This window comes from Pipra filicauda, unplaced genomic scaffold (genome assembly GCF_003945595.2).
Source record: "Pipra filicauda isolate LSUMZ 115617 unplaced genomic scaffold, ASM394559v2 scaffold30_size5312502_pilon, whole genome shotgun sequence".
Taxonomy (NCBI): Eukaryota; Metazoa; Chordata; class Aves; order Passeriformes; family Pipridae; genus Pipra; species Pipra filicauda.
Window position 1 is genome coordinate 1,865,781 of NW_024104432.1, and position 12,387 is coordinate 1,878,167.

A 12,387-nucleotide genomic window follows, 5' to 3' on the forward strand; every position below is an offset into this window, starting at 1 on the left:
CAAAGCAAAAGCCATAACATTGCTTCTTAAAATACCAATGGTGATATAGTAACCTTACATCCATTTCTCAAACAGGTTTTGAGGGGTTTTTTCATAATGGATAGTATGACATGATAAATTTTAATGTACTGCAAACCACTTACACGCTTTCATTTAGAATTAATTTTGAAATGACTGTTTTCCCAACTGGTTGCTGTTGTTAAGGCTTTTACACATTTAACATGCTCTTAATTGTTAATTGCACAGAAAAGAAGGCATCGCCCTATTTAGGTAAGTCACTATTAAATTTTTTTACCCAGGAGGCTGGATGGAGACTCCTGAAACCAAAGATATCAGCGTTCACCAAAAGCAGACAAGTGCTTCCAAGAAATGAGAGGGGCCTTTGCTCAAAACACACATTGCATGTTAATATGGTTAGAAACTGAGCTGCATGAAAATGGCAGAGTAACTTGGGAGGCTGATTGACAGCTGAGTGCCAAGTGAGAGTGTGTGATTTTAGGGTAAGGAGTGATAGATGGGGAATGGGAAATACTCAGAAGAAACTCCCAGATGTTGCTTGAACCCTGTGAAAATAAAACTTGGAGCATCAATTTGGAAAACTGATCAAGTTGTATGAAAGAAGTCCTTTTGTACTCATTCAGCCCCAAATACCAATAACTCAGGCCAAGTAATTAACCTTCCACCGTATCTGTGAGGAAAGCAGACAGCAAGTCACAGCCACTGTTCTCATGTTGGACACCACAGATTATAGCATTTAAAGCCCAACTGAGGCCCCCCAGTGCTGAGAACCAACAGACTCTATTTAATCATATGTGTCCTTCGCGAAAGACACTCGTGTTCAGCACTGCTGAACATAAGGGCATGTCACTTACATCTCAAGCACATGGTTAAAACCTTCCTCCTCTCTGAAGTTTGTGCCTCAGCTCCAAGAAAAAAAACCAAAATCCACTGCCAGAAAAGTACCCTGTAGTTCTGGCATACAATGACTAACAGTTAAAGCATGGGTTTAATCCCTCAGCTTCACTCGTAGCTGGTTGTTTCCCATAAGCCACAGAGCAGGCTGGGGGCACAGCAGTCACCGCCTACTCCTGGGCTCAGCAGGTACACGGACTTTCGTCCTGGTAAGGAGCGTCCCCAGCTCTTGAATTCAGGTGCCATTTGTGTTGCCCATGTGGAACGCAAGACACCAACTCATCCCACATTAACTGTGTGGCTTTAACATGAACCCTCTCCTCCACTAGTATTCCTTTTGTGACATGAGAAGATGTAAGTGATGAGGTAAGAGGCAGGGATATCTCACCATTGCTTTGTGATGAAATAAAAGCTGGGCTTTAAAAATGGGCCTTTTTGCCATAAGGAGACCTGCACAAGATAAATGAAGTAACGGTGAGTGGTTGTGATTGAGAATGTTCCACATAGAGGAATTGAAGGTCTCAGGAGGAAGATTGTCAGCTGAAAAGACTTATGTGTTCCTAGGGAGGTGAGGAGGAGACTGCTGTGCCCTAGAGAAGTGGGAGTGACCTCTGAGACCTGATTCTTTTGCAGAGTGAGATCATCTCAGCCTGCCCTTACTTCACATGCCCTGTCCTCTGCTACTCAATGTCCCCCTCCTGGGTACCAGCACTGGAGCCACGATGGGTAGGTCAGTTAAGGGAACTGAGCCAGATGAAAACTGAGTCCTCAAAAGCCCACAGACTTCTCTAGAGGAGGCCTATGCAACATATGCTTTCTGTTTGATTTAATTGTGTGTTGTGTATCTTTTAGGGGCAGCATCTCATTGCACTTATATTCTTTTGAATTACGACAAATACAACCTTTGCTTGATGAATTGCGTTAGTCAAAAGGGGACAGTAGGGCAAGCATATGAATCATGAATATGATGAAGGAGGCCTTTCTTTTACAGCACAAAGAGGCAAACTGGATGAACATTTATTGATTTAGCTTTATTTATTATTTTGCAATATACCAAGGTACAGGGCTTGCTCTAAATACCTAATACAGAAAACGTTTACTGAAAATTTCATCAGGGTTTTTGAACAAACAGTTTTCACTTAAAACACCCCCCACATCTGTTTCTTGCACTGATAGAAGTTTTATTTTAAAAAGTTTTAAGCATTCTTTTCAGAAAGTTTATCAAAGCTCTTTCCCTGACTGAGTGAAACAAAATGATAAACATATATATGAGCAGCAATGTTCTCATTTGCATTTAAATAAACATTATAAACACATCTTAAATAGTAGCGATTCTCAGAATTCGTATATGGCTTCTAGTTGTAAAAGCTGTGCTCCACTTAGTTTAAATAGTTATTTTCTATGCATCATTAGATTTGCAATAGACATCTTGTATTTCTACCCTCTAATCAAGGCCAGCCTTGAAAACATCAGGCAGGGTGCGGATTTTGAATGGGATCATTATTTCAAGAATACTGGGCCAAACTATAAGTTGGTTTTAATCTGCAAAGTTCTGTTATCTTTAGTGGAATTAAACTGATTTGGGCCTGCTAACAGTGTGGCTCACAGCATTTATTTATTTAAGACAGAAAATAAAACCTGTCAGGTTTACAGCAAGCACCGAGACAAGGGGAACTGCTCTCAAGAACAAAGCAGAATGTCTGACTGCACCACAAAATGGTGAATATTAAATGATACATGATGGCATGGAGACAATGACAATATAAAGCATTTAAACTGGTTCTTTGACTATTATTTAGCTGTTACTATTTAACTAAAGATATAAAGATTTTTTTAAGAAGTGAAATGAGTAGCACTGGAAATTATTTTATAGCCATGGCACAGACATCTACAACCGCTAACTCAACAGTTTGGCAAACTCAAGGTAACAGCTCAGCTCGTGAGTGGTCTTCTATGGGCTGATGGAAATAGGCTGGTGGATTTTGACACAACAGTACTTGTACAGAAGATCTGACTTGATAGTAAATTTGAAACACAAAGTTAAATACAGCACACAAAAGACGTACCCAGAGCTTCAGTGAGTGGATAGAGCTTCTGCTTTTCCTAGGCATAGCTCCAGATCCTTGGGAAATCAGAACTCAGTACTCCCACTGGGAGCCTCTGAGCTGGACATACCCTAGTGGCAGAGAGATCTGTCCGTACACATGCCTTTGTTGATCCAGGGTAAATCAGTCTCATTTACATCCATCAAAATTTGCAAGCTGTATGGCAATAGCACCACAAATGTGTTCTCCTGCAAGATTTAAAATAATAACTACATTATAGAGACAATTTAAGGGTTAACTTATATTGGCATTTAGGATCATTTTAAAGGCTGTTCAGCCCAGGTTGATTTATTCGAATAGTTCTTCTTATTCCTTTATCATATGCTGTAAGTTGTTTCAAATTTAAGAATAAAATATATGACACTGAAGTAATGAAAGCTGGAGAAGACAACTGTTCTGCTCAAACTGAAATGACGCAACTTTTTAAACAAAATAAAATCATGAAAAAAATAGAAATCAAAAAGTAATCATATATATGGAATATAATATACAGAACAGAGAAGAGAAACTAGGAAAGGCTTTTCTCCAGAAAGCATTCTGAAACACTATTTGAGCTTCTCTAACATTTTTATGATTATATCTGACATAGGGAGAGGATAAGCCTGTGTGAGTCCAAAACAAAAACTAAAGCAGAAGCCTTGGTTCAGTTTTAAAATTGTTTCTTTTTGCAACTGCTGAGACAAGTCACAGAGAGGGTAAAAAAAGAAGGTGATGAGTGAACTCTGCTGTCTGAATCTTTTCTGGAGATTTACTGTGCCTGGAACCAATGAGGAGAAAATCTCATTTGCTCCCATATAGTACTGCAGCTCACACACATGGGTCTGACTCTTTCCTGGCCCATCTTTCAATCAGTGACTACAGAACAATTACCTGGATGCATCAACTGCAAACTCTCCTGCTTGTTTCACATCTCTCTGCCTGCTCTCTTTGTCGCATTCAGGTAGGACTAACCACAGGCTAACCTGGATGCTGATCCTGTAAATGTAGGATAGCAAGGCATTTGCAAAAATGGTCCACCGTCATTGCCAACACAAGCTCTTGATCCCACATGCATATCAAGTTTTCCAAATGTTTCTGCCTGCCTGGCTGTAGCACTGCTCAGTGATCACACAAATTCCAGCTGTCTTCAGGCAGAGGTAGGTAAGTCAGTTGTCACTGCTACCAGAGAGGCAGGGGTAGACACCATTTTTGTGTGATTCCATCTAATGACCTCCCCAGGTCCAGTGAGAGCTGGGCCATGCTGCTGCATATCCAGCTCAGCCCTCAACCAGCAACTGCCCGTGCCCCACCCCTGAAATAGGAGGAGAAGATCTGAAGGTAGAGTAGTGTCTTTACATTAGACATATAGCAGAATAAAGGGAGGGAAGCAAAGGGTGGTAATGATGTATTTTCTAGCACAGCCAGTGCATTCTCATTATTTTGCTTTCATCAAAAATTGAATTTTGCCTCCATTGCTGTAGAGGCCTTGAGACATTGCAAGGAGTCTGAGGTCTGTTTCTCTTTAGGTGCCACCACGCAGCATAGTCTCTGCATAATACACTGCTCAGCTCTTACCAGAATTCAGTAAAGACAGAGCTTATTATATTTTCCTTCCTTGGTCAGACATAACATTAAAAATTTAAAAAAAAAGACATAATACCAAATTAACATAATTCAGAATTTCAAAACCATCATCCCATTGACTAAAACAGTTAATGAGATTTAGTGGGTGCCCAATGTACCTTGGGATGTTCTGTGTCTGTTGCCCTTATTTCTCAAGTGGTTGCAGGCATAAAAAGTCTAGTCTCTGCCTGCTGGGCTTTGTCACCTACAATTCTGCAATTCCAGCTCATACATTGCCCTGTTGTCCATCCTGCAGGCATGAGAAGATACTGCTTCTTCTTTCACAGTTTATGTCCATGTGGGCTCAAAATTTCTGCTATTGAGAATGCTATTTAAAGGTTTCTGGGTTGTAGATTTCCTCCACAGGTTCATACATCTGGCTTTTAGAAATGGCAGTTCCTGAGATCTTTTTGAAGCTGCCCCACAATATTTAAAATCTATCAAAACTGGCCGGTAATTTAAAACTTCAAAAATATTTTCCTAGATTGCTTCATGTTATTCCCACAATCACAATCTTTTTCATTTCTTATGTTTCCATGCAGATCTTACATATTTAGTGGAAGAGAAGCAGCAAACCAGTTTTATGTCAAGTTTAAGTGCTGCTTTGATTACATCTTTGTTCATTGTCCAATACAAGTCAGTTGCCAGAAGGTCAATATCCAGATACACAATTCTCTATCACAGATGACATAATAAGTACCTTGGACCTCATAATTCTGTTGAATGGACAAAGATTGAAGAGAAGCAAAGTCTCAGCTTATATTTATTGGAAAATGTGTTCAAATATATGGAAGTATTTATATTTCTCTCATGAGGAAATGATAGACAACTTATTATGCAATGCAGAAAATAAAATTATTATTTTACTTTTTATGCATAATTAAGCTAGTCACTGTTTCTGTTCCTGTGTTGTAAAACATAAATCATTGATAAGCAACTACAATATAAAACAATCTTTTGAAAGCATTAAACTAACATAAAACTATTCACTTGTCACATTAAATGAACATTTATCCAATTCCTACAGCTTAGCAGTGTGGCCTCCAGCTATCTACTACATTTTGATACCTATGAGAAATTATTCTATCCTGAAAAACTTCTAAATACCTTAAGACTAAAAATTACACTTTATGCACCCCTTATATGAAATGATCTCATCAAAAGTTGCTGCTGCAATCAGAGTGTTCACATATACCTTGGGAAACCAGTGCTCTTTCTTGACTTGCTGCACAGCTGGGCTACCTATTTTTTGAACTCTTTTGGTGGGGTATCTGGTTTTTTGCAGTCTTTTGGCTAGGATCTACCATCTCAATGAGGAGGCATAACTACCTTATGTGTGATTTCACCATTTCCATCAAACTGATAATTTGAACATTTTTGTCTGGATTGACTCGATTCCAGGCTGGAAGGTCCAAAGAAGAAGCAGAGCCACAGTGCACCACAGAGGGCTTCCAGTGGCTGTGTAGTTGGCTCTTTGGCTCTACCTGCACTGCTAGAGGTAAAGAAAGCAGTATCCATGCAGGCATAGTCTATAGTTAAACTCTATTCTGCTAGTGCTAAGTATGCGTGGATGCACTCAGGAACCTTCACAGTGGATTATGCTGATTTCTGCTTGAACATTACGCTACTAAAGCCTCCAAAATCCATTGATGGTTTTCCAAAACCCATAGACACAACTGGAATAACAATTTTTTGGAATTTTTTCATCTCTTTAAAAGCTTGAATCCAAGGGCTCTGAGGCACTAAACAAATCAAACCACTGAATAATAGAAATGTATCACCCCATTTTATGTGAGAGGAAGCAAATGCACTGATGACTTGATGCAGTTCCCACGTAAAGAGGAAAACAATTCCAGTCAGACTCATGTGGCATAAATCCATACACTTTCCTCATCTCATTATAATCTCAGGTCCTGTCTCAGAAAGATAAATTACATATGTTTATTGAACTAATAACCCCACTGTAACTCTGCTGTTCAAAAAGAGTGGGCATCATGTCTGCAAGAACCTGGGTGACTGTACTTCTGCCTGAAAACAGTGTCACAAGGTAGCTTGAGGCGGTCTAACTGGATGCACCTTCCCCAGCTCCATAGGTAGCACACAGCAGTGTGAGATCCAAGGACTGTGTAGCAGAAAAGAGAAAGAGGAAGTAACCTGGTAAGTAAAATGTGGATTTATCAGGAAAAACAGAAGGGGCTTCAGATTGAAGAAGAGGAAAGTGTATCAGCAGAAAAAAGGAACAGAGAAAGAGAAAAGGGAAATTATAAAAGGGGGGTGTGGAATATCCAGATTTGCACTGGATTCACAATGGAAGTCCATTGCTCAGAACGGCTTTGTAGACAAGAGAAAGACAATCTCCACTGCAAGACGGACTCAGACACGGTCCTCCATAGAGGGAATAAATCATTATTCATTCATAACCCATAAAGGGTGTTCATTCATAGAAGGAAATTAAACTGGAAGGGGTAAAAGAATATGAACAGGAGGAAGAGAGTGCTGGAAGAGTGTGCTGTGCCTATAAAGGACTTGTGAACTGGCTTGGGATGTAACTAGCATCACAGGAGACCTTGGCCTGCAGAAGATAAAAATATCCTGGCCAAGAACTTGTTGGTTAAGCAGGAAAGCCTGGCAAACAGAGGCCATATACCCTAAGCACAACTGAATTATCTTTTTGTTCATACATATGCTCACATTTAATTAAGTTATGATATTGTCAAGCCTTTGGCACACTGCCTGTTGTATAAACATTACTGGCACAGATATTCTGTAATTCTATTACAGAGTTATTAATTCAAATGAAGGAGCAGGAAGGCATGAAACCAGCTGGAATTTTCAACTGAAACCCACCTCTGGTTCAGACAGAGAGACACAACATGACAAGGTGGCAATGACATCTCCACTCACAGGAGCCACCCAAGGTCTCTGCTCATCTCTTTAGTGCATCAGCAGACAAACATCCAAGTCTTTCTTGTATCAGCATAGTGACTCCAGGTGATCTCCCACATACAACAACAACAACATCATTTGAGCTCGAAGGAGCTGCTGTTGCATTATTAGGTTTGTCATCGTTGGGATTCAATTATTCCTGCATTATTTATGTAAGAGTAATGCAAAGAGGCTCCAGCTGGGACTGAGTCTCCATTTTACTAAATATTGGGAGACAGTTTCTTTCTCAAAAGGGGTTTGCAGTTTCAGCTGATGATATGCAGACAGAGGGGAAACAGGGGCATCAAGATGTGATCTTATTATGATTGCACAGAAATACAGCCAGCAGGCAGAGACTAATTCTAAATGACACTTTAATATTAGCTGGTATCTAGTTAAAACATAACCACATGCACTTCCTTGATTAAAATAGAAGGAAGGCTATTTTAGACCTACAAAATAAACAGAAAGTCCTATATAATAATGACAAGAAAATCTATTTAGAGATACAGAAATGTTGCACTTTGGAAGCTAGAGGAATGGACAAAAATGTTTTACCACCAGAATTGGAAGACTTCTTAATTTTTACTTCCCCAATGTGCCATTGTCCTGTACTGCCGGTAATTGAAAGTGCATGCTTTGCTTTACGTTAAGGAAAAGCAGACAGACTGGAGTCTTATCTTAGAATCTATAAATCTTATAACAATAGTTTTCGCCACAAATACCACACTGTAAACTGCTCGATATAGAATTGGACTTTACCTGCCCTTGTACTTACCTTTAGAATTAAAGCTTCCTCTTCCAAAATCTTGTTTGATGCCAGCTCAGGTGCTAGACTGGTTTGCAGTGCTTGGCCTGACTCACACTTCTTACCAATTCCTTGAATTATCAGAGCTCTCAGAGACCCTCCTGAAGCCCAGGGGGGAAGACCTGCACACTGTAATGGACAAATATCTGACTCAGTGTCTTATGGTAGAAATTGGATTCCCTAGAGCTGGGGAATCATCTCTAGCAGGTATATAAAAGCTAACATGCTCTGCACCTCAGGATGGAAGACTCCAAAGGAGTTTTGATTCAGCTTTTGTTAACACTTATGCTCTTTATCATTCTCTTACCAATACTGTTATTTTACAGACATAAGAGTAATTTTGTCTAAGTCCTACAGGACCTGTATTGCCTGGAGAAGATGTTGGCAGCATTTCTGATATTGTGCTTTATACCGAGACCATGAAACCATCTCTTCAAAGCAGAACACGGTAGTTATTTGACTTCAATGTGCCCAGATGTTCTAATTAACAGGTGTTTTTCTGCTTGCCAATCCACAATTTCAAGAATTCCTCCTTCTCAGAAGCATTTGTTTTCTGACACAATTGCATCTGGGCTCTTCAAACATACATACCACAGATTTTCCCATCCCACTGAATGCTGAACTAGAAAAGAACTATGGACTAAAACAAATGCAGTCTTGTTTCTTTGTTTTCTGTTATTGACTTCCTTCATACAAAGTACCAATCATTAAATGACAAGGAAAAAAAATAGGAAAAAAAAAGGGGATTTACCTATATTCACTCATTTTCACAGTTTTTTAATTCATATATTTTAATAAAAGCTTCCAACAGATAAAAAAGTTATGTCTTTTTCTGCTCCTTCTCCTATTTGTTCAAGGCACTTCTTTTTATTTCTCAGTTGCTGGGCTACAAATTTTCTTTTGCATCAGCCCAAAGCATTTGTACCATTTGTATTACTCTTGAAGCGCTTTTCTTACACTTCTTGGTTACAGAGTTAATAAAGATGGGGTTGGTTTCTAGTTCTTTTAAGGTTTATTTTGTGTACAGTGTATGTGTGTGTGTATTATACGTGCATGCGTGTATGTGTGTATGTATGTGCATGCTACAAGTCCATAGCAACACAGCAAACAGATATATTGGCATTAACACATTTAAATTGTAATACAACTGAATTTTTATTTTCCTTTTAAAAGTCTGTTTATACAAACTCAATAACTCAAACTCCTGTCACTCCAAAAAAAGAAAACCAAACCAAAAACATGTTATTCTATCACATGGCTTCAGAAGTCCCCAAATTGACTTCTATAAATAAATAAATCAGATCTGTTTTAGAATTCCTAGCACATACAAGGAGTCTTCACTACTTCAGCAGCCCTTCACTCTAGGACAAATTACTGCCTTTATCTGATATTACTTTCTTCCTTAACTGAACACCAGCCTCAGAAGATAAACTTATTTTCTGATTACTTAAAGGCATTTACATGACCAATGTTACATACCTCTATGGCCAGCATGTCTGCCTTTACCAAATCCAACTGAAATCAATGTGCTTCCACTGCAATGAGCAATTTGTTATTTTCTGGTTTTATCCTGAAAGGTCACCAAGAGATAACACTGATTTCTGCAAGCAGGAGTGCCTGACTGCCCCGGTTGAAATGCAAATATATATCCTACTGCACTCTAGGGAAAACATTCTAAATTAACAAGGCAAATCATCTGAAGATCCTAACAGACAATTAGGCAGAAACAATGATATCAGAAGTATCAGTCTCTTTGTAATAAGCTGTTTTCACTCACATGATAATTTTAATTGTGGTATGTGCAAGTACAAAAGTGAAGTACAACCTCTATCCACACACAGTTTTACTATACAAAATTAATCTATTTTCGTAATGTTGTACAGGCAGCTAATTAATTGTAGACAACATAACTGTCACAAGATTAACAAAATGCTTTTATGCAGGTAGTAAACACTGCTTGCTGAGAATATTACTTTATTCAGAAGACAGAGTTTGAACTGAATACCTGCAGGAAAATTCCATTTCTCTTACAAAGAGACCAGTGACCTCATTGAGTAAGCAGTTCACTGTGCCTGTCACAAAAGCTGTCAATTAGGATGAGAAGTGCACTTTACAATCAACAGATACACAGGCTGAGAATCCACTAACCTGAGGGTAGCCATGATAAATTACTGAAAACTATGCTCCTAAAGCTGAGAAAAAAAAATCAAAACTAAGTATCAGTCATGCAATAGTTTAATTAGTTTAATATTCAGTGACATCAAGTAGTGATGTTATTCAGCTGAGTGAGGTAATTCAAGAAATAATGAGGCTGCTTAAGAGCCATTTCAGCAGGAGTATATACTCCACTCCTTTGACCAAAGCAGTGTCACATTGAACAACCAAGTAACCACTGGCTGTTCAAGCAGCAGCAGTGGGTTTTGGGTGAAGCACTGCCCTGTCATGCCCTTGCTTCTGCTGACGTGTTTTTATGAAAACCTCTGAGACTCATCATCCAACTTCAGCCTTTGCCATCACTTAGCAATGAAAAGGGCTATGAAGAGGCCTGGACAGCTAACATGCTCTGCGGGCACACAGGGTGCTGGACACACAGGGCATGGTCGAGCAGGAGAATGGGCAAGTGGCTGACCTGTATGTAAATTCAGGGGCAGGCTAAGTTCTGGCTTTCTGTCTCTCATCACAGATTCACATGGATTAAATGTGTGTAACTGGCTACCTAAGTCAACTTCAACCTATTTCAAGATTAAAGGAAAGAAATTTTTTAGAACAATGAACCAAGGCTGGAAACATTAAGGTACCGCGACACGGGAAACTCACAAGATAGTTGGGAAATCTTAACAGGAACTCTGAAGTGTGTAATATGGATACTACTATTTAACCTTGAGGCAAAAAAAAGAAACCGAGTTAAACGGATTGAAATAATTTCAGCTGCTTTGAGACTTTAGAGCAAAGCAGAACTAAGAACTTCTTTCTGTGAGCTAAAAGTTAGCATTAACACACTTTGCCTTTTACATTTACTACTTATTATTTGCAGTACAATGTTAAAGTCTTAACATATAACTCCCATATTTTCCTTTAATTTACTAGGGTTTGGTAATAGAACCAAAACATTTTGTTCTCAGCTCAGCATCACCAACCTGCCAGCAGAAATTTTCATCACACTGGGACTAGCTCCACTGAAAGTTGTTGCCGCAAAAGTGATGCCTCATGGTGCTGAGGAAAAAAAACCTCTGGAGCAGTTAATTGAGGATGAGATAAGAAAAGGATTTAATTTGTGCCTAGGCATAGATGTTACAAGACGCGTGTGCCGGCCATGTTCAGGTGTTACAATTTATAATACTATCTGTCCAATCCCAAGTGTTTCCACCCCGTAGCCTTTGCTCTGGTCCACCCCTTGGGAATTGGGTCTGGGGGCTTTTCTTCATCATCTTCACCTTCTTCAGAGCACAAAGGGCACACGGTCACCTAGTTCCTGACCGTGTTCTGTGGTTCGGGTCAAGATATAAGTGTTCTCTAAACAGCATAGGCCTTGCCTTGACAAAAGATTAAACATTTTCTACTGGAATTCAGGGATAGGATTGATATGGAACATAGAATGGGGTGAGGGAGTTGAGGAATGTGTAAACTAAAGGGTGCTAAAGGGTGAGGAATAAGGGCTGCAGCTTCTAAAACCTACTTCTACTACTTAACTACTTATAAAGCTTATAAAATTAGGAAAATAAGAAAAACCAAATGGACCTTACGACATCAAAAGGAACCTCAGATGTGTTACAGGTCCTGTGGTACTGAGGGCACAGCACAAGGTACACCAACACACAGAGAAACAGGACAAAATTGATGCACCAGCTAATTCAGACGTTTTAACAAAAAAGGCAAGTTTGCAATGAAAATCTCAGTGCCCTTATCAAATATCGGACTGAATAAGTTTATGAGGTAACTACCAAATTCAAAGTGAGACATTTGTACATCTACAACACTGAAAGCCTAAAAACACGAACCTGAAATAAGCCCTCAACCAAACTCTTTACAGCTTTG

General features: G+C 39.2%; 1 protein-coding gene across 2 annotated transcripts in view; it reads right to left on the bottom strand.

The window, feature by feature from the left end:
• Positions 1 to 1,945: 1,945 nt before the first annotated feature.
• Positions 1,946 to 12,387, bottom strand: part of AASDHPPT (aminoadipate-semialdehyde dehydrogenase-phosphopantetheinyl transferase) — a 39,584-nt gene continuing 29,142 nt past the window's right edge. Inside the window, exons 6-7 of one of the 2 annotated variants that reach the window (XM_039383478.1) lie at positions 8,323 to 8,481; positions 1,946 to 3,205 (exon numbers count right to left, since the gene is read on the bottom strand). In XM_039383478.1, the coding sequence (XP_039239412.1) occupies positions 3,089 to 3,205; positions 8,323 to 8,481 (276 nt within the window). In that variant the 3' untranslated portion in view covers positions 1,946 to 3,088. The remainder of the gene's footprint in view (positions 3,206 to 8,322; positions 8,482 to 12,387) is intronic. The other variant, XM_039383477.1, reaches the window with a different exon arrangement.